This window comes from Schistocerca piceifrons, chromosome 4 (genome assembly GCF_021461385.2).
Source record: "Schistocerca piceifrons isolate TAMUIC-IGC-003096 chromosome 4, iqSchPice1.1, whole genome shotgun sequence".
Lineage (NCBI taxonomy): Eukaryota > Metazoa > Arthropoda > Insecta > Orthoptera > Acrididae > Schistocerca > Schistocerca piceifrons.
Window position 1 is genome coordinate 132,438,057 of NC_060141.1, and position 20,828 is coordinate 132,458,884.

Genomic DNA, 20,828 nt, shown 5'->3' on the forward strand with positions numbered 1-20,828 from the left:
TTAGTTTCAGAATCTCTACACACACACACACACACACACACACACACACACACACACTTACACACACTCACATTGATTGAAATATTGTAGCACTTTTTTAACCTCATTATGTGGACATGGAAACTCTACCTGTGGAAAACAATGTAGATGTCCTGGACAGTTTTAGTGTTAGAGGATTTGTCTTTAAAATGGGAATTACATTGCAGTTCAGTCATTTCCATCTGCAAGTGGACAGGCGTGTTCTAATTGAAATCTGAAATAACAAATGGTCTCAAAAACAGATGTGAGACTGACATTGTCTTCAAAACATTTAGAAAACTATCCACAATGAAATCTTGAACTCTCACTTTTTCTTTAAGGCTAGTGAGTTTATGGAACTGCACCAGAGAGCTCAGGGAACTGGACTATGGTTTTTTTTTTCAGAATTTCTCTCTTAATCAATACAATCTCTCTCACCTTGCAGTTAAGTCCACTTAAAATGCAAGGTCTGCAATCCATTCCGAATGTTCTAATTTTCATCCTGCACTCCTCTTTTCTTCATAAATTCAACAACAGTGGACTTTAAATTGAAAATTCATCCCAGTCATACCTCTCAACCTAACCAACATAACTTGCAGCAATGTATGAACACTCCGTACTCTTCTTTCAGATCCAACAAAAACTGTTGCAACTGACAGTGGAATAATGTGTGCAGTTTCAGAAATTTTACTGTTCATACTACCAATTCCTTTACATGCTCCATGCTTGCAAATTTAAAACAAAGTGCTTGTTGGTGTACAGAACAATGAATCCCGTCTATCAATCACTGTAATTCTTGCTCTTTCACTGTCAACCAAATCTTTAAAATCTTTCTGCATGGTCATGTAATGTTATTTAACAGCAAATTTGCGGAACCTTTTGATTATGCGACTGCATAATAGCTACTGAAAATTCTCATCCCTCTCTTCTGTCATTCCCATTCATTTATAAAGTCATGTGACAATAAATTGGGAGACTGCCTCTTTTTGTTCAAAAAGCCACTTGAGCTGTTATCATCTTTTATACCACGAGCAAATAGTGATGAGTAAACAGTGCTGACACATGATTCAGCCAAACAGAACGGAGTCATGCCGAATGAAAAATGCCACACTACAACAGTAAATGAAATGTTGTGCTCCTTCTGAGAAGGACCGAGCAGTGCCAAGAAAAGCTGAGCTGTGGCCACACATCGGGCTCGTGTGTGGCCTGGCACACTGTGGCCAGCCCTGATTTAAGGTGGAGAAGCAGATTGTCCATCATACATTTGAAGATGGCTGGAGCATTACACAGTCCAAATTGCATAACTTTAAACTCATAGAGGGTGTTAGCAGTTATGAAGATAGTCTTTTTCTGATCAGCCTTGTCAATTCATTTATCCAATAGCCTGTCTCCATGCTTATGTTGGGAAATACTTTGCACCTTCCGAGCAGTTGTTCAGCTGGCTAATTGGCTGATGATTTCCGTATTTTACCAAGGGCTGCTTGGTTTCTTTTTTCTCCTCTTCTGACTTGAAAGCATATGAAACTTGAAGAGAAATTGGCTATCACCTGGCAACATTGTTCCTTAGTCAGGCAATATCCTTATTGGCAGTCTGATAGTAGCTACCACCTCTGCATCAACTGTAGAGGAAGCAGAGCTTGATTCTTTGTCACTGTCCTACATAAGTACCTTTAGGGATGAGTTGTGGCTGCTTGTGACAATTAGTGATTCAAATTTCTCTAGACTACCTACAATGCTTATGATTGGTAACAGCTTGTAGATTTTTTTTTGTGAGTTTGATTAGACTTTTGCCATAACAAAAGCTTGACAGGTCTAACTGAACATATGACTGACGAATGGAATTTGTCTCCTTTGTGGAGGTGGGTTAGCAAGTTTTCAATGGCAAACACCCACCTTGAGCAATGTTTGTTACATGTGCTTGTAAGAATAGCTTCATCAGTCTGGAATTCTGATCTTCTGGACTGCTTATGATGCCTGCAAGAAGTCCCATCTGAGAATAAATTATGACTACATGCTGTTAAAACAGAAAAATTGAAGGGCTGTAATCTATCATTGATAGTTATTCTTGCAATACTTGTTCCTGTCGGCTGGACATATTTCCCATTTAGACCTTCAACACAATCGCTTTTGTGTCTTTTGCTGATGATGATAAGCATTTGATATTACAGAAAAGGAAGATGATGATGATGACGATGATGATGATGATTTGTGGGTGAGGGCACTAAACAGCAAGGTCATCAGCACCCTTGCATGAATGATACACAGATGAGCATGGTGAAAATTTATTAAAAATAATAATTAATTGGAAAATCAAGTTTCATTCACACGCAATTGCAAAGACAACTCTGATAAGGCGAGCTTCAAAAAAGACCTCAATAAGAGTAAGATGAAACACAGCAGAATAACTCCATAAAATCAAGGATAAAATACCAGTATCAATATGGTTTGAAAGGGAACAGGTGACTGCAGCTGGATGGCTGCTTAGAAATAATGGGTGACCACGCTATTCTGTGACACATTAAAATCTCCCACCCAGTACCCTGGGAAAAATACCTGACACAATTCAACATAAATCACATTTGCCTCATTATCAGTTAAGTAGAGGGCAGGTCCTGTAGGAATCACAGATCAAGCCTCAGGTTGTCATATAAAACACTCTAAATTAAAATATGTCATATTTACAGCTGTGTCCCACATCTGTGTCTGTGAAGGCCTTGGTGAGACCCTCCAGCAAACTGAGCAATGGAGTTTTTGTCACTATTGATACACTGTCCCCAGGTGGCCATGCTATATGGGAGGGATTTTTTGGTGTGAAAGGGATGACAGCTGTCCAAATGTTGGTACTGTTGGTGGGTTCAATGTGGACAGAGGTGCAGATGAAGCCATCAGTGAGGAGGAGGTCAACATCTAAGAAGGTGACATGCTGGGTTGAGGAGGACCTTGTGAAGCAAATGGGAGAGGTGTTGAAACTGTGAAGGAATGGAGATAGGGTGTCTTGGCCCTGAGTCCAGATCATGAAGATATCACCAACGAACCTGAACCAGTGTTTGGTGTTTTGGGAGGCTAGGAAGGTCTCCTCTAGAAAGCCCATAAAAAAGTTGGCATAGGAGGGTGCTATATGGGTGACCATGGCTATGCCACAGATTTGTTTAGATACCTTCCCTTCAAAGGAGAAGTAGTTGCGGGTTAGGATAAAGTTAGTAAGGTGTGTGATGAATGTGGTAGTGGGTTTGAAGTCTGAAGGACGTAAGGAAACGTAGTGTTCAATAGCAGTGTGACCATGGGCTTGAGGGATGTCAGTGTATAGAGAGGTGATATCAATGGTGACAAGTACAGTACAGGAATGGGGATGGTGAGGAGCTGGTGAAGGAAGTCATTGGTGTCTCTGACGTGGGAGGCTAGATTACGAGCAGTTGGTTGGAAGTGTTGGTCAATGAGGGCCGAAATTCTTTCAGTGGGGACATAAAAATTTATTGCCAAATACTAAGAAAAAACATTGAATTACTTGGCTTAAATATAACGTATGGAAGCTGAACCTTCAGTTGTGATAATATTAAGCCTAAGTCAATGTAAATATTCTTGTATGATTTAAAAACATGTATTGTAAATCACAATGTCTTGTCCAATATCATACTGTATGCCTTGTACAACAAATGATCAAAAGGACCAATAAAAATGTAATAACCAGTCACAATGGGGTGTCCAGGATTGTTGGGTCTGTGGATCTTGGGGAGCCTGCAGAAAGTTGTTGTGAGGGATATCATAGGGGTAATAAGGGAGTTATCCTTACAGCACATTCTCCACTGCTGTAATTATTCCAGCCTCAACCTATGGTACCACACTGTCCCCACACCCTCCACCAAACAGTTTCCACTGCCTCTGTCCTACTGTCTCCTCCACATTCTCATCTCCCACTCTGTTTATTTACATCCCTTTGCCAATGCATCCAACTGTCTTTCCCTGCTCCTCTCCTTTTTCCCCCACCTCCCTGCTCCACTACTTCCTGACGCTGTGCCTGTTGGCAGTTTAGCCTCTGCACATCCATGACAGTGTTCATCTCTCTCCCCAGCCATTCCCTACTATTCTTCCCCTTCCCCACCCCCTCCAGATTACCGCTTGCATCCCACATGATGTTGCATTCTGGCCCGAGACACCAGAGTTGACGTTCGTGTGTGCTTGCTTCTGTGTGTGTGTGTGTCCTTTACTGATGAAGGCCGTGATTGAAACCTTCATGTGAGTAACTTTTAATTGTGCCTGTCTGCAAATGACGTGTCTTCCTTGCGGTAAGTAGCTATCTGTCTTTTCCTACATTGTTAAAACCAATTCCAATGGTCACAGCATACATCATGTTCCTCCTAGCTGTTTGTAAATTTTATGGAAAAATTATGAAACTTATTTTACCTACACTTCTAAAGGTTAACAAAATAATTGGCTCACATGGAGTGAATCAGGATTTTTTATTTCTTTTAATGTTAACTGTTACAAGTGGCGGTAAGTGAGTACAACAATGTCAATAAATTTTACTTATATTTTATTCCTACACAAATTTTAAATTTTATTAGAGACCATATTTGCTTTACTATGAAGATATGCATTACTTAGTTTATTTAGGGGGTGCCACACAGCCAACCGATGCATTCTCTTCTATGCCTACCTTCATTTCACAGTAGTCTAATGATTGGTCAACAAGTGCAGATGTAGTAGAGAATGTATAACAACTCCCAAATACTGGTATGTAGTTTGACGTACAAACAATACAGGTTATGTCACGAGTTGTAACTTTTGTACACTATGCTCTATGTAATTTTTGTGTTTTTAACACTGATAATGACCATTTAGTGAAGATGTTGAGTCGCAGATAAGTATAACAACAAGACTGTCAAGAAAGTAAGATTTCAGCCAAAAAAGGCCTTCTTAATTATTAGACAAAACACACGCACACACACGTTCATTGTGTGATCAAAAGTATTCAGACACCCCCAGAAACATACTTTTTTTTTTTTTTTAGGTGCACTGTGCTGCCACCTACTGCCAGGTGCTCCATATCAGCGGACCTCAATAGTCATGAAATATCATGAGAGACCAGATTGGAGCGCTCTGCAGAACTCACGGACTTCGAACTTGGTCAAGCGGTTGGGTGTCACTTCTGTCATATGTCTGTACACGAGATTTCCACACTCCTAAACATCCCTAGGTCCACTGTTTCCAATGTGATAATGAAGTGGAAACGTGAAGGGACAAGTACAGCAAAAAAGCATACTGGCTGACCTCGTCTGTTGACTGACAGAGACCGCTGTCAGTTGAATAGCATTTTAATGTGTAATAGGTAGACATCTATCCCGACCACCGCACGGGAATTCCAAATTGCATCAAGATCCACTGCAAGTACTACGATAGTTAGGCAGGAATGAGAAAACTTGGATTTCATGTTCGAGCGGCTGTTCATAAGCCACACATCATGCTGGTAAATGCCAAACGATGCCTTGCTTGGTGTAAGGGGCGTGAACATTGGACAATTGAACAGTGAAAAAACGTTGAGTGGAGTGAGAAATACCAGTACACAACATGGCGATCCAATGGCAGGGTGTATGGCAAAAGCCCGGTGAACACCATCTGCCAGTGTGTGTAGTGCCAACAGTAAAATTTGGAGGCGGTGGTGTTATGAGGTGGTTGTGTTTTTCATGGAGGGGGCTTGCACCCATTGTTGTTTTGCGTGGCACTATCACAGCACAGGCCTACATTGATGTTTTAAGCACCTTCTTGCTTCCCACTGTTGAAGAGCAATTCAGGGATGGCGATTCCATCTTTCAACACAGTCGAGCTCCTATTCATAATGTACAGCCTGAGGTAGAGTGGTTACACGACAGAAACATCCCTGTAATAGACTGGCCTGCACAGAGTCCTGACCTGAATCCTATAGAACACCTTTGGGATGTTTCTGAATGGTGACTTTGTGCCAGGACTCACCGACCGACAACTATACCTCTCCGCAGTGCAGCACTCCATGAAGAATGGGCTGCCATCCCCGAAGAAACCTCCCAGAACCTGACTGAACACATGCCTGTGAGAGTGGAAGCTGTCATCAAGGCTAAGAGTGGGCCAACACCATGCTGAATTCCAGCATTACCGATGGAGGGCACCACGAACTTGTAAGTCATTTTCAGCCAGGTGTCTGGATACTTGTGATCACATAGTGTATGTGTGGAGTTGTGTTTGCATGAGTGTGAATGTTGAGTAAATCTGATGAAGGCCTTGACAGTCTTTTTGTTGGGTTATCTGCAACTCAGCATCTCTGTTATATGATGAGTAGTAACTACCCTTTTCACAATATTATCAATATCCCATCCTGGATTTTCCATTATTAGCATTGATAAAGGCTAGTCAATAGCTGAACTCAGGAGCTACTCTAATAAAACTAGAACAGAAACGTGACTCGTTTCTGCTCTTTACCGTTTTGAAAGTTATATCACAGTCTGAGAGTGCATTCCACTTTCCTGATGGAAGGTAATTTGATATTTGGATTTACCATGTGGAATAGGGCCAAAGCATTTTGTATATTTGACCATGTGATTTCCCCATGACTTTAGGTGCTCTTCTTCAATTTTTATTCTATTAAGTGGACTTGGTGTTGACTGTTGCTGAATGTTTTCTTCAGTCTGGCCTGGGATTTGTTACAGCTATTGAGCTTCTCTTCATTTTTCTTGAGCCCCTGTTGGGCTTTCCCATTAAAGTAAAAGTACACATCTGACAAACACATCATGTCACACCACCTGTTGTATTTGGTGATTTAGTCAAATTCCTTCTGCCATTTTGTGTGGCTCCAAAAACACTGATGGATGCCTCAGAACACTGGTCTGTTAATGAAGTAATGCACTGAGAACTGAACTGAACTCTTGGATGGATAGTACAGTTGTTTCTACTAGCATCCAATATTCCAGAATGCTCGTATTTATACAAAGATAAAATACGCCAGAAAGTACAAATCTTGCAAATTTCAAGAATATTGCCAAAATGATAAATGCTAAATAACAAATAATTGATAGTTGTCTGGTTTGAACTGGTGACCCCACAGCACGTCAATCAATGATGCAAACCACTATGCCATGCTGCATGCACCGTAGCTTGTGGCAATAGAAATGAGTTACTGTCATCTGTTATAAGCCACTGTGTCACATAATTGAATAGAATGTCCAGACAATTAATATGATTTATTAATTGCATAATGAAATAGTGTGCCCTACTGTATGAGAATGTATTGTGGAACTCTGCTTAGTGTTGGAGAGAAAGAGGGAACGAATGAATGACAAAGTGCATTGTATGATGGCAATGGGAATGATTTTTCTATACACTAACATTTTGTGAAAATCTTTGGTAAATATTTTTTTACGGTTTTTACAAGTGAAGACAGTAATCTTATCCTCAACTTACTAGACGTATCAGTTTTTATACAGAGTCAAATTTTTTCCACAGTCCATTTGGCTATCCCCCTATAGTTTTGGTATGGTTTACTGTCTAAATAATCTTAGGAAACAGTAACCTGTTTACAAGAATGAGGTCAGGCAACAATTCACCTGTAGATGTACAGTTGACAAAACAAAACTGTTCATATCTTGATAAGCTCGGGTGCCTTCAGTTGTTTTGCACTGAACATGTATATTTATATTTGTGAAATGCTGAGATGTTTCTGCCCCATATATACAAATAAGAACATAGCTGAATATTAAGTTGTAGCCGCATGACAGCGTTTCAGGATCTGGATTTTTCCCGGAAGTAATTATGGTTCATGTCCCCTCAACACCATTTTTTCCCCTTCATTATTTTGTTTGTTTGTGTGTTGCAAGCATAAAATTAAAATAGCCAAGGTACGCCTAACCTAACATACTGTGCCATAGGTGAGTGTATGACAGTCATTTACTACCACTATGTCCCAGCACATGGCAGGCCACAAGAGATAATATCCTAGCACTCATTGATTATGGTAGTTTCAGTGTGCTGTCCCAATGAACTGATCCAGCTCCAGCAGGACCACTCACCACTTCACAAATTGAATTGTTCAGCAATGGTTTTTGCAACAGGCAGACATCTACCTGATCAATTGGCACGTTCGATTGCTGGACTTGAATCCCTTTGAAAATTTGTGGGCCAAAATGAACCGCCACATGAACTTACACTGGCCAACATCGGCCCCCAGACCTGGTGTTGGATACATGGGAGAATATTGCAGCTGATGAGGGGTATTTCCATAGGCTGACCACCTTCATGCCTTGTCAGGTAAGGAAGTTAATTGATGCCAATGGTGCTTGGAGTACATACTTGCCTCATCCCTGACGTGATACTTTACCTTCCTCATCTTACATTACTCCATTTTATATTACAACATTTGATACAAGTGTGTGTTTGTTAATTGGAAATCCATGTGAGAATCACTGTATTTTACATTTTATTTAATTCCTGCTACTTAATGCATGTAAATTTGAAAAAAAAGCTCAAACAAGATAGTTTGATTAGAAATAGAAATGAGGTCCCTGTATAAAGCAGCCAGAGAAAACACTTAATATCGAGTAATATAACAATAAGTAAACCTTAAAATAAATTTTTCTTCCTTACTGCCTCTCTGCGTTTACTGTGCCAAAGAGGTGCAGCCAGGGCATATAAAAGCTATTTTGCAAGTTACCATTCTATGGGCACCCAAAGAAAGCATTCTGTGCACTGTGCCCATTTCTTTATGTAAGTCTACAGAGAAATGGCCACTGCAGAATATGTATTCAGTGTCTTCTTCAGATGACACATCAGAAACATAGTCTTCCATTGAATCTGAATCAGCTTATGAATGACTGAAAGTGTCTTCTTCTCCTTCAGATGACATCAAAAACATAGTCCTCCATTAAATCTGAAACAGCCTACGTACTACTGAAAGACTGTTTCCTGTGTTTTTTTTTTATTTTTTTTCCAAGAACAAAACTTTACTTCTGTCTCCTTTGATTCCACTACAGCTTTTCTCTCATTGAATTGTTCCAGACACTCCCTGTATGGATATGATGTTAGCTACTTAACAAATTCAGAATGTGGCTCTTGACATAGCTTGCTGATTTTGGTAGTTGGTTGGATACTAATTGGACTCATTTCCTCTGTCGTTTGCACCTTTTAAGTCCTGGTGTTCTGCAATGTCACTGTCTCTAAGTGTATTCCTATTACATGGGAAGAGCCTATTTTCTACAGGCCATTTACAGCATTTTCCATTAATATTGGTCTCAAGTGAGCCCCTCCAAATAATCTTGCTATCAAAAATGATGTTGCTACTTGACCTGAGTTATTTGACCACAAGGTTTCTATTTTTGGGGATACTACAATTTAAATGGTCCCATGAATTCCACACAATAAGATATATTTTATGAGTGGAGTGAGGTGATAAACAGGTATGTGCACATTGTCTTCTATTGCTCTGCCTATCATACGTGATGTCCCATCAAGTATTAGCACACAGGAATATCATCATCTGGCTTTATAAAATTCACAAAACCGTCAAACCACTTATTACAAATATGAGTCTCAACCCAGCTACTAGGGTGGTAAGATGAAGTTGCCCTAATAGGAGATACTGTGTCCTAATACGCAATATTGTCACGTACTGAATACCTGTGGTGTCAAATATTAGTAATAAGGCATCTTACACTAGAAACCAGCCTCATAGTTACACTGCTTAGTGTGAAGAAGAATTCATTGTATGAATGAAAGATAACTTTGTAAAGAATGTTATCATATGAATATTGTTGCAACAGCTACTCGACTTCAGCTATTAATGACCTACAAGTGCACACACTCAAAAGCTTGAATTTCAACACTTTTAAAATCAAGGGTTCTTGACAATATCCAGCTCCATAATGTCTTATTGTCTGTTGTAAGCCTTCTGCACTGTGAGAACTAAGCTGAGATACCTCCCAAAAGAGGTGAGCACTTACTTGAGCCAGTATCTTATTTTCTCACATTAATGGACTCTCCCAAAGTAGGCACCTTTCCTTTACATGCAAAATCATTTTCAGTACGGATAGTATCATTTGGGCACATTAAAAAAAGTCAAATCAGAACATAACTAGTCTTTTTCTCAAATTAAATTCTAATTGCAATAAGGTCTGCTTATCTGTTTCAGGTCATTACACATGTCTGAGTTTTAATAAACATTGTCTGACAGGATTTAAACATTTTACTCAGACCCACTACAATGAATAGTTGAACTTATTTTTCCCAGCACATTTGTAATTTTACTTTGAGATCATAATTTATGAGCTCATCAGTAAACATTTATTCTCTTTTACTCAACTTCATCTCAATGTCGTCCCCCCTGCTCCATCTGCTTTCCTCTTCTGTCTGCTACTTCTGTGAATAGTTTTATGCATACAGACAAAATTTGCTCTTCAGCAAATTTATTTGGACCAGATTGTTTTTTAAATTGAGAATGATAGTGAATTTTAGTGTTCCCGAATAAAAGGGCAAAATTAATGCTGTTGAGTTTGGCACTTCATCTACATCTACATTTATACTCCGCAAGCCACCCTATGGTGTGTGGCGTAGGGCATTTTATGTGCCACTGTCATTACCTCGCTTTCCTGTTCCAGTCGCGTATGGTTCGTGGGAAGAACGACTGCCGGAAAGCCTCCGTGCATGCTCGAATCTCTCTAATTTTACATTCGTGATCTCCTTGGAAGATATAAGTAGGGGGAAGCAATATATTCGATACCTCATCCAGAAACGCACCCTCTCGAAACCTGGACAGCAAATTTGAGTGTCTAATTTGATAAAAAGTATATCATTGGTAGTTTCTTTCGTACCAAAGAATTGAATTGTTAATTAATTAATTACTCTCTGCTACATCTGAAATATGAGCTTCACAAAAGAAAAAAATTTCTAGAAGTCTGACTGATCTAAAATCACTTGATCCTGAACATAATAATTTCCTCTCACTTCTGTAAAATGAAAGACCTTAAAATAACTTGGATGGATTTTGTTTACAATTTTGTAATTTTTTAGCTCATACTACAGTAGTTCTCTTGAAGACTATAAATAATACACACCTGTGTTGTGCTCATGAAGACGAGAGAAGCTACCACAGAAAGACAATTGGCACCCACCACGCCAGGGACTTTTTAATGTTGGCCAGATGGCAGAACTGAACTCTGGTTCCACAGCACTTTGACCGTGAGCTACTGGCACAGTGACACTAGAACCTCCTTTGGACCACTTCTAGCGCTGCTGATCAAATTAATACTACACATTTTGTGACCACTGTAGATATCCCAACTTCCATGTTACTTACTTACTTGCTTACTCACTGGTCATACCGGACTCGTGAGTCCATTACCGCAGCAACGTATTTTCGCCATCTGTCCCTGTCTTGGGCTATTTCCTTCCATTCTCCTTCAATACCTAGGCTCCTCAAATCGGCCTTCACATTGTCCTCCCATCTACGCCTCGGTCTCCCCATGGGACGTTTTCCCTCTAGGTGCCCTACCAGTACTCCTCATGCTGCCCTGCCCTCGTCCATTTGAGCTACGTGACCCACCCATCGCAGCCTACGTGATTTAATAATACTGATTATGTCATGGCTTGAATAGAGTTCGTGAGCCTCTTCGTTATGCAGTTTTCACCACTCTCCGCCAATGTCATCCCTTTTTGCTCCGAAAATTTTGTTTTCAAATACTCTAAACAGCTTTTCATTTTGCACAGTGAGAGACTAAGTCTCACACCCATACAGCATAACTGGTAGAATAATAGTTTTGTATATTCTAATCTTTAAATTTCTAGACAATATCCATGATGAAAGTAATCTATTCAGTGAGAAGTAGCATGCATTGCCCACCCGTAATCTCTTCCTCAGTTCGGATTCAATCTCATTTCTCGAAGTGATGTCCACGCCTAGATACTTAAATGTGTTCACTTTTTCAAACTGCATGTCTCCAACTCTTAAAATTTCCTGATCTACTGCTGTTGGCATTCTAGTAGTAACCAGGTATTTAGTTTTGTCTTCACTTATCCTTAGACCTACATCTTCACTAGCCTTGATTAACGCATTCGCATTTGCTGTTACAGATTCTTTCCTATCGCTAATGATGTTTAGATCATCTGCATACCCTAATATCTTAATATTTCCATTTAACTCCACACCCTCTGAATTATCTGCTGCCATTCGTACAATATATTCTAGGACTAAATTAAAAAGTAGCGGAGACAGGGCATCTCCCTGCTTAAGTCCGTTCTTTATTACAAATTCTTCTGACTCCAATTTCCCCACGTGTACTCTACCTTTTGTGTTTTTCAAACTCACTTCTATAAGTCTAACATACTTCTTTGGTATTCCAAGTTCCAAAAGAATTCTGTACAATTTTGATTGCAATACTGAATCATATGCTTTTGTAAAATCATCTTTCATGTATAAGGTTTAATTAGTATTAATTTCCAACTTGTCCATTGTACATCTTGGTGGTATGATAATATGATGCCACTAAACACAACATGGGCATAAACAAGCTGACTGCTATGTGGCCGCTGCTGGCCACAGCAGACACACACCTGACACTGTGTGCCTGTCAGGGAAACATTCAGCATGGAGTGTGCGGCGGACAAGGTGTTAATGTGGTGAAAGTCCTGTCACAAACTGTGACATGGCTGTATATGCCGAGAATGCCCAATGTGAGACTTACGCCATTTTCTGTGCAAACAATTTTGTTTTGTCAACTGTACATGTTGGTGGTGTACTAGATAACAGAAAACCAAAGCAGCTTTGAAAGTTTTGTTACTCTTTTAGCTGCAGTGCATAAGTGGGCATGTGTGTGGTAAAAATAGTCATCAATTCATCCCATCAATAGAGCTGTTAGCCTCGATAATATCTGCTATTTCATAATCATTCACCTGCCCAAACCAACTGTTAAGTATCTGTAACAAAATATTGTACACAGAGTTAATGTATCAAAAATATCCACCATAAAAATTATGCAAAATCTTTTGTAATGTGCAATTCACTTGTACTCAAAGACTGATATAGCCACTATTGTGTGTACATAAAATTTAGAATGGCATGTAGAATTTCCTGAGCTACTTTCCAAATTACAGCAAGGTTTCACATATATGTAGAATTTATTAGATGTTCAAAAACACTCGGCTCTCAATATCCACGTGTTTCATACAACAAATAAATACTTAATGACTTTCTACACTCCTGGAAATGGAAAAAAGAACACATTGACACCGGTGTGTCAGACCCACCATACTTGCTCCGGACACTGCGAGAGGGCTGTACAAGCAATGATCACACGCACGGCACAGCGGACACACCAGGAACCGCGGTGTTGGCCGTCGAATGGCACTAGCTGCGCAGCATTTGTGCACCGCCGCCGTCAGTGTCAGCCAGTTTGCCGTGGCATACGGAGCTCCATTGCAGTCTTTAACACTGGTAGCATGCCGCGACAGCGTGGACGTGAACCGTATGTGCAGTTGACGGACTTTGAGCGAGGGCGTATAGTGGGCATGCGGGAGGCCGGGTGGACGTACCGCCGAATTGCTCAACACGTGGGGCGTGAGGTCTCCACAGTACATCGATGTTGTCGCCAGTGGTCGGCGGAAGGTGCGCGTGCTCGTCGACCTGGGACCGGACCGCAGCGACGCACGGATGCACGCCAAGACCGTAGGATCCTACGCAGTGCCGTAGGGGACCGCACCGCCACTTCCCAGCAAATTAGGGACACTGTTGCTCCTGGGGTATCGGCGAGGACCATTCGCAACCGTCTCCATGAAGCTGGGCTACGGTCCCGCACACCGTTAGGCCGTCTTCCGCTCACGCCCAAACATCGTGCAGCCCGCCTCCAGTGGTGTCGCGACAGGCGTGAATGGAGGGACGAATGGAGACGAGTCGTCTTCAGCGATGAGAGTCGCTTCTGCCTTGGTGCCAATGATGGTCGTATGCGTGTTTGGCGCCGTGCAGGTGAGCGCCACAATCAGGACTGCATACGACCGAGGCACACAGGGCCAACACCCGGCATCATGGTGTGGGGAGCGATCTCCTACACTGGCCGTACACCACTGGTGATCGTCGAGGGGACACTGAATAGTGCACGGTACATCCAAACCGTCATCTAACCCATTGTTCTACCATTCCTAGACCGGCAAGGGAACTTGCTGTTCCAACAGGACAATGCACGTCCGCATGTATCCCGTGCCACCCAACGTGCTCTAGAAGATGTAAGTCAACTACCCTGGCCAGCAAGATCTCCAGATCTGTCCCCCATTGAGCATGTTTGGGACTGGATGAAGTGTCGTCTCACGCGGTCTGCACGTCCAGCACGAACGCTGGTCCAACTGAGGTGCCAGGTGGAAATGGCACGGCAAGCCGTTCCACAGGACTACATCCAGCATCTCTACGATCGTCTCCATGGGAGAATAGCAGCCTGCATTGCTGCGAAAGGTGGATATACACTGTACTAGTGCCGACATTGTGCATGCTCTGTTGCCTGTGTCTATGTGCCTGTGGTTCTGTCAGTGTGATCATGTGATGTATCTGACCCCAGGAATGTGTCAATAAAGTTTCCCCTTCCTAGGACAATGAATTCACGGTGTTCTTATTTCAATTTCCAGGAGTGTACTTACAGACACAGGTAAATATTTTCTCTGGAAATACTGCTGTAATCCACTACTACTGTTACCAATAACTTATAAACAGAGCCATCTACTGTAACTGAGGAGGCAGTAACAGATACCTTCCTAATTTACTTGATTAAATTTGGCTGGCATAAGCACAAATAGGGTCTTACAGTATAGTGACATTTTATTGTTAATGCAGCATACATATTAAGTTTCACCCATTACCCTGTTTTAGTTAATGTATTACTTGTCTCATTCCTGATCCACAAAAAATTATTCTTCTTCGTGGAATCTAGGGAATGAACGCATTTTCACTTCAGTAGGAAGCAGAAAATGTGGATCTTCTGCTCCCCACAATAACACCTACAAACATAACAGTACAGGGAGTGTGTGTCTGGTAGCTGTTCAGCCATGTATTGATAAATTTTTGGTAGAAGAGAGGAAAGGGGCATGAATTTTGTTAAGAGGCATTTCTGTATTGCTAGAGTGGCAAGTACTCATGCTGTTAAGTATGAATGTGTGAGAATTTTTCTTCAACCTGTACATTGTCTTTTATATGGTGGCAAGTGGTGTCAATTTTGTGCACTGCTGTTTGAACCTAATGTTTCTGTATTGAACTTTAGCTGGGCTTTAGTTCAGGCACCAGAAGATGAATTTCTAAAATTAATCAGTACTTATGCCAATGATATTCTGTGCCGCAAAACTTGGAAGGAATATCTGGAAATTTTGAACAAGCAACTGGGAACTTTTCAGGAAGATGAAGTTACAGTGAGCCACATGAAAACAAAGACTGCAAGAGAATGCTTAATTTTTTGTGCACATTGTGTCACATAAAGTTATCAAACAAAATCTTTTAATATTAGAAGTCTTGCAGAATTGTTCAATTCCCCAATGAAAGAGAAAAAAAAGGTGATTAAGGTTTAATGTCCTGCTGATGACAAGGTCATTAGAGACAGAGCACAAGCTTTTACATCTACATGATGCCTCTGCAATTAATTTTTAAGTGTTCGCAGAGTTTTCATTGAACAACTTTCAGACTATTTCTCTATTGTTCTACTCTTGAATAGCACACGGGAAAAACAAACACATCTTTCTGTGCGAACTGAAATTTCTTTTATTGTATCGCAATAGTCATTTCTCCTATGTATGTAGAAGTCAACAAAATATTTTCATATTCAGAGGAAAAAGCTGACGATTGAAATTTTCTGAAAAGATCTTGCTGTAGTGAGAAACGCCTTTGTTTTAATGTCTGCCACACCAATTCACATATTGTAATCGTGCGGTTCTCATCTTTTCTCACTATAATATGAAATGAGCTGCCCTTCTTTGAACTTTTTCAGCATCTTCTGTCAATACTATCTGGTAATTGTCCTATACTGCTGTAGTATCTCAGTTTTATTTTGTGCTTCTAATGTAGTAAGATTCACAGCAATGTTTAGTATTAAATAGATACCATCAGCTATGATGAAGTAGAACAAAGATACATATTACTCTGTGTTCTTTTGTCTTCCTATTTATGAAAATGAAAGTGACACCACAGTTCATGTTCATCAGCAAAAAGAAACAGACACTTTTGCAACGCGCTCTGCTGTTACATATAGTGTAATTAGCATTAAATAATGTTGGGTAAGTACTTGGAATAATGACTAAATGTGCAAAGAGTGCATACTTGAGACAATACATCAATGCTCAAACCGAAATCAATAACAGAAGGTAGGTAAATGAAATTTTACTTTTCTGTCTGCTGTGTTTTATTAATTGAAAGAGATTTTGCTCCAAGAATCCTGTCCACAGAGCATGGCAATGAAATCTGTAAGTACGATCATAGTATGTTCTTTGGCTGTATTGAACAGAGTAGCTTCAAGCTATACACACAAAATTTGTATCACTTTTAGATTTGTCTTGTTGGCTTTAATTAACTGGCACATACTTGTTCCTTGTGATGTACACTTTACTTCGCTTTCAAAGCACAAGGAACACAGTTCAGCTTTTAGGGGAACTCATGTTAGTAACTACACCTAGAATTTTCCAGCTGAAAAATAACTGTTGTACTAAGATGAGTAGTTTTCATCACATATGTTATGAATTTACCTTTGAAATCTTGTAAGCTTATGAAATAAAGGTAATAACTACACCTAAGAGCCTCTTTCTTCTTGGAGAGCTGTGATAAGGACTTGATGCTGTTGAAGTGCTCAATGTTTCACTTCATATTTTTATAAAAATTTGCTGTAAAGACTTAGTGTCTACTACAGGAGAAATCTTTGGTTCCAAAAGGTCAAAAACCAACATTTTTCCCCTTCATTGTTGTTATACCTGAAGTGTGGTTTCATGGCTAAATTACAGTCACACTACAAATCCAAAGGTTCAGGGTTCAATCCTCAGTTGATCCTACACTCTTTTCAGCCACTTATTGTATCTGTCACACTGGGCAATACTTTGCATGTATGAAATATGCCAAGGCATACCATCATTCGAAGAGCTTATACCATCATTCGAAGAGCTTGTTTCTTTATAACTGGCTGACCAAGTCACTCTGAAAGTAAAAGAAAGGCACATCCAACAGGATTATGCACAGTAAAGCACTGTGGTGTTGAAACTAACCTGCAGATTGGGGATAGTTGTGATTAAGTATCAAATTAGAAAGTATTTCTTTTTCTCTCAGTCTTCCTTTTTTACACAGAAGTAACTTTTAATCAAGTTCACAGTTACTAGGGATTAAAACAGAACAAATTCAATATTAATAGCAAATGTGTAAAAATTTAATAATTTTCCCCTTATTATAACATTTTAACACAACAAGAAAGTCTTCTAAAACTATCATTTTATATCATGGAAAATATATTCTGATAACTGAACATCACAGTACACTCACACCTTCAGTGTTCAACACAGACACAATGTGCAGCTAGTATCCTTAAGTAAGACTAATGAAAATTCTACTGACAAAAAATGAATGCAGTATTAGTAACAACCATAGAACATTTAAAAAAAATCATGATATTTTAATTACAACTCAATTTGTGCAAAACAGCCATATACTAAATTTAAGTAGTTTTTCCATGGGCATAAGCATCATTAATCGTGAAAACCTTTTATTTTAACTTAGACAATTGTGCATCATTCTTTATTTCCACTTAAATCACTGAATAAGTGAGAACATGCATGACTTTTAAAAAACTTGTGGTTCACTTCTGTATCATCAATGCTTATTTCCCATGTTTGCATGAATATTTCTGAGAAAAATGAAGGAGCATCTTATTCACAATGAATGGACTTTACAATTTTTGTATGAAAATATATATCTGTACTAACTGTACTGCAATAGTAGCTCTTATCTGAGACATTCTTCATACAACAAGTCATAAAAGGAAGAAATGTAGAATTCTGATCCACAAACTATTCTATATCAGTCTGTGCAGGAACCAGTCTATAATCATCCCAAGTTTTTGTGCTTCCAAACTAATAATTTTTGCCTGGAAGTAGTAATTTTAACATATGTGGAAGATATTAGTATCACCATTTTACCTAAAATGTAAGGAAAGGCCAGATGCCTTTTAATTGAGCATGAATCTTTTATTCTAATGACTAGGTTTTCATCTTATAAATAATTTCTTCTTTCCTTTCATTCTTCTTTGCTGAAGCACTATTCATACAAATACGCTATGTAAGTATAACAAGAAACTACCTCAAACACACAGGAATTTAACATGGTGGAGATATTTAACCTCTTCCAGCCCCACATACATTACTGTCAACCTTCTTTTCTTTTTTTTTTTTTTGATCAAATTGCATTTTACAATAAGAGAAAGAACAATCCTCGTTTACCACAAAATTACCATTCAAGAATACTTCCTGGCAAATAAAAACTATATGGTTTCCAAAATCAAGGCCACAGGTTTGAGTTACAGTGTGAGACACTGATGTAATTTGTCAGGGTGTGTTAACAAGTACACTCCTTGGCAATTTTTCTAATCACATTAGTGTTGCCACCAGTTTCAAACATGAACGAGACAAATTGTACACTAATCACTGAAAATACAAGAAATAAATATTTTAGCTATTACATAATATCAGCATTTACCTATCCTTTTCCTGACAAAATGTGGCATCACTGATCACAACCTTGCTTGTGTAGGTTCATAACTACGATCACTAATAAAACACTGATAACAATGACCATTATTAGCACCTTTCAATAATGACTGAGAAATATATCTCTACTACTTCTTAGCAAAGCTGCTGCTATCAGTCTGACTGCAATGATCTATAGTCAATCAGATTTCTTTCCTTTCATACTTTTGTAACATCACAACCATATACACATCACTCACTGTCAATGATAATGAGCACAAACAGACTGGATAAATATTAAAAATGATTACAAGGACAGACAACCAGTCACATTTAAAATGAAGTGCTGAGTGTCAGACAGGTACAATGAAAACTAAAATAGATATTTTTGGGCTTCCTCAGAGCAAATACAGTTAAGAGACACAATTCCACTTCTTAGTAAATGTGAAAGTATATTTGTCCTTTTAATCATTACTTTCCACTATTGCCATAATATATGCAGGAATTTACTTTCTACTAAGTAGACATAAAAATTTAAGGCATTTCTTTGCAACAAAAACTGCAGAATAGTGATCTGTTTAATTTACTGTAGAATCGAACTATAATGACAGTAACACCAGATTTTCACATCCTATTCACAGAATAATGCATACAGGAGGTCTTACTGTGGAAAGGTGTAATTAAAATAATTAAATAAATAAATTATAGTGAACTGATATTCAGACAGTCACAGTCCAGTTTGTATAATCTCATTTCTGTATTGTTATGAGGCACTGTGGCATAATATGAATATGCAGCTCTGTCTACATTTCCTGTTAGCAGACCAGTAGTTATCACTATGTCTTCCAAAACAGATTGTTGCTGTACCAATGGGGATTTGTAACTGGGGTCAGCAATACACACCACAGTACAAGTCCCAGAACAAATAAAGACATAAGGACTATTCTGTTGTGATCTTTGTAAGTCATCAGTTCTGCAAAATCGGGAAATCCCATGTGGTTGCAAAATGCATGAGCTGCAAACGGTGCAATGAAGTGACCTGTTAAAACAAATGCATACATATATAAACTATGTCTCGCACCTTACATCTACTGATCTTACATGAACTGGAAAATATTGAAGTGGAAGTTTGCAGAGGCACTTGGGAAAAAAAAAAAAAAAAAAAAAAAAATTAAAATAAAATAAAATAATATATATATATATATATATATATATATAAAAAACAAAGATGAGGTGACTTACCAAACGAAAGCGCTGGCAGGTCGATAGACACACAAACAAACACAAACATACACACAAAATTCAAGCTTTCGCAACAAACTGTTGCCTCATCAGGAAAGAGGGAAGGAGAGGGGAAGACGAAAGGAGTGGGTTTTAAGGGAGAGGGTAAGGAGTCATTCCAATCCCGGGAGCGGAAAGACTTACCTTAGGGGGAAAAAAGGACAGGTATACACTCGCACACACGCACATATCCATCCACACATACAGACACAAGCAGACATATTTAAAGACAAAGAGTTTGGGCAGAGATGTCAGTCGAGGCAGAAGTGTAGAGGCAAAGAAGTTGTTGAAAGACAGGTGAGGTATGAGTGGCGGCAACTTGAAATTAGTGGAGATTGAGGCCTGGCGGATGACGAGAAGAGAGGATATACTGAAGGGCAAGTTCCCATCTCTGGAGTTCGGATAGGTTGGTGTTGGTGGGAAGTATCCAGATAACCCGGACGGTGTAACACTGTGCCAAGATGTGCTGGCTGTGCACCAAGGCATGTTTAGCCACAGGGTGATCCTCATTACCAACAAACACTGTCTGCCTGTGTCCATTCATGCGAATGGACAGTTTGTTGCTGGTCATTCCCACATAGAATGCATCACAGTGTAGGCAGGTCAGTTGGTAAATCACGTGGGTGCTTTCACACGTGGCTCTGCCTTTGATCGTGTACACCTTCCGGGTTACGGGACTGGAGTAGGTGGTGGTGGGAGGGTGCATGGGACAGGTTTTGCATCGGGGGCGGTTACAAGGAAAGGAGCCAGAGGGTAGGGAAGGTGGTTTGGGGATTTCATAGGGATGAACTAACAGGTTACGAAGGTTAGGTGGACGGCGGAAAGACACT

At 39.6% G+C, this 20,828-nt stretch overlaps 1 protein-coding gene across 2 annotated transcripts in view; it reads right to left on the reverse strand.

Annotated features, from left to right (window-relative positions):
- Positions 1–17,383: 17,383 nt before the first annotated feature.
- The window catches only part of LOC124794742 (CAAX prenyl protease 2), a 109,434-nt gene continuing 105,989 nt past the window's right edge, over positions 17,384–20,828 (reverse strand). For both annotated transcript variants that reach the window (XM_047258350.1, XM_047258349.1), the window contains one exon: positions 17,384–19,756. In XM_047258350.1, the coding sequence (XP_047114306.1) occupies positions 19,554–19,756 (203 nt within the window). In that variant the 3' untranslated portion in view covers positions 17,384–19,553. The remainder of the gene's footprint in view (positions 19,757–20,828) is intronic.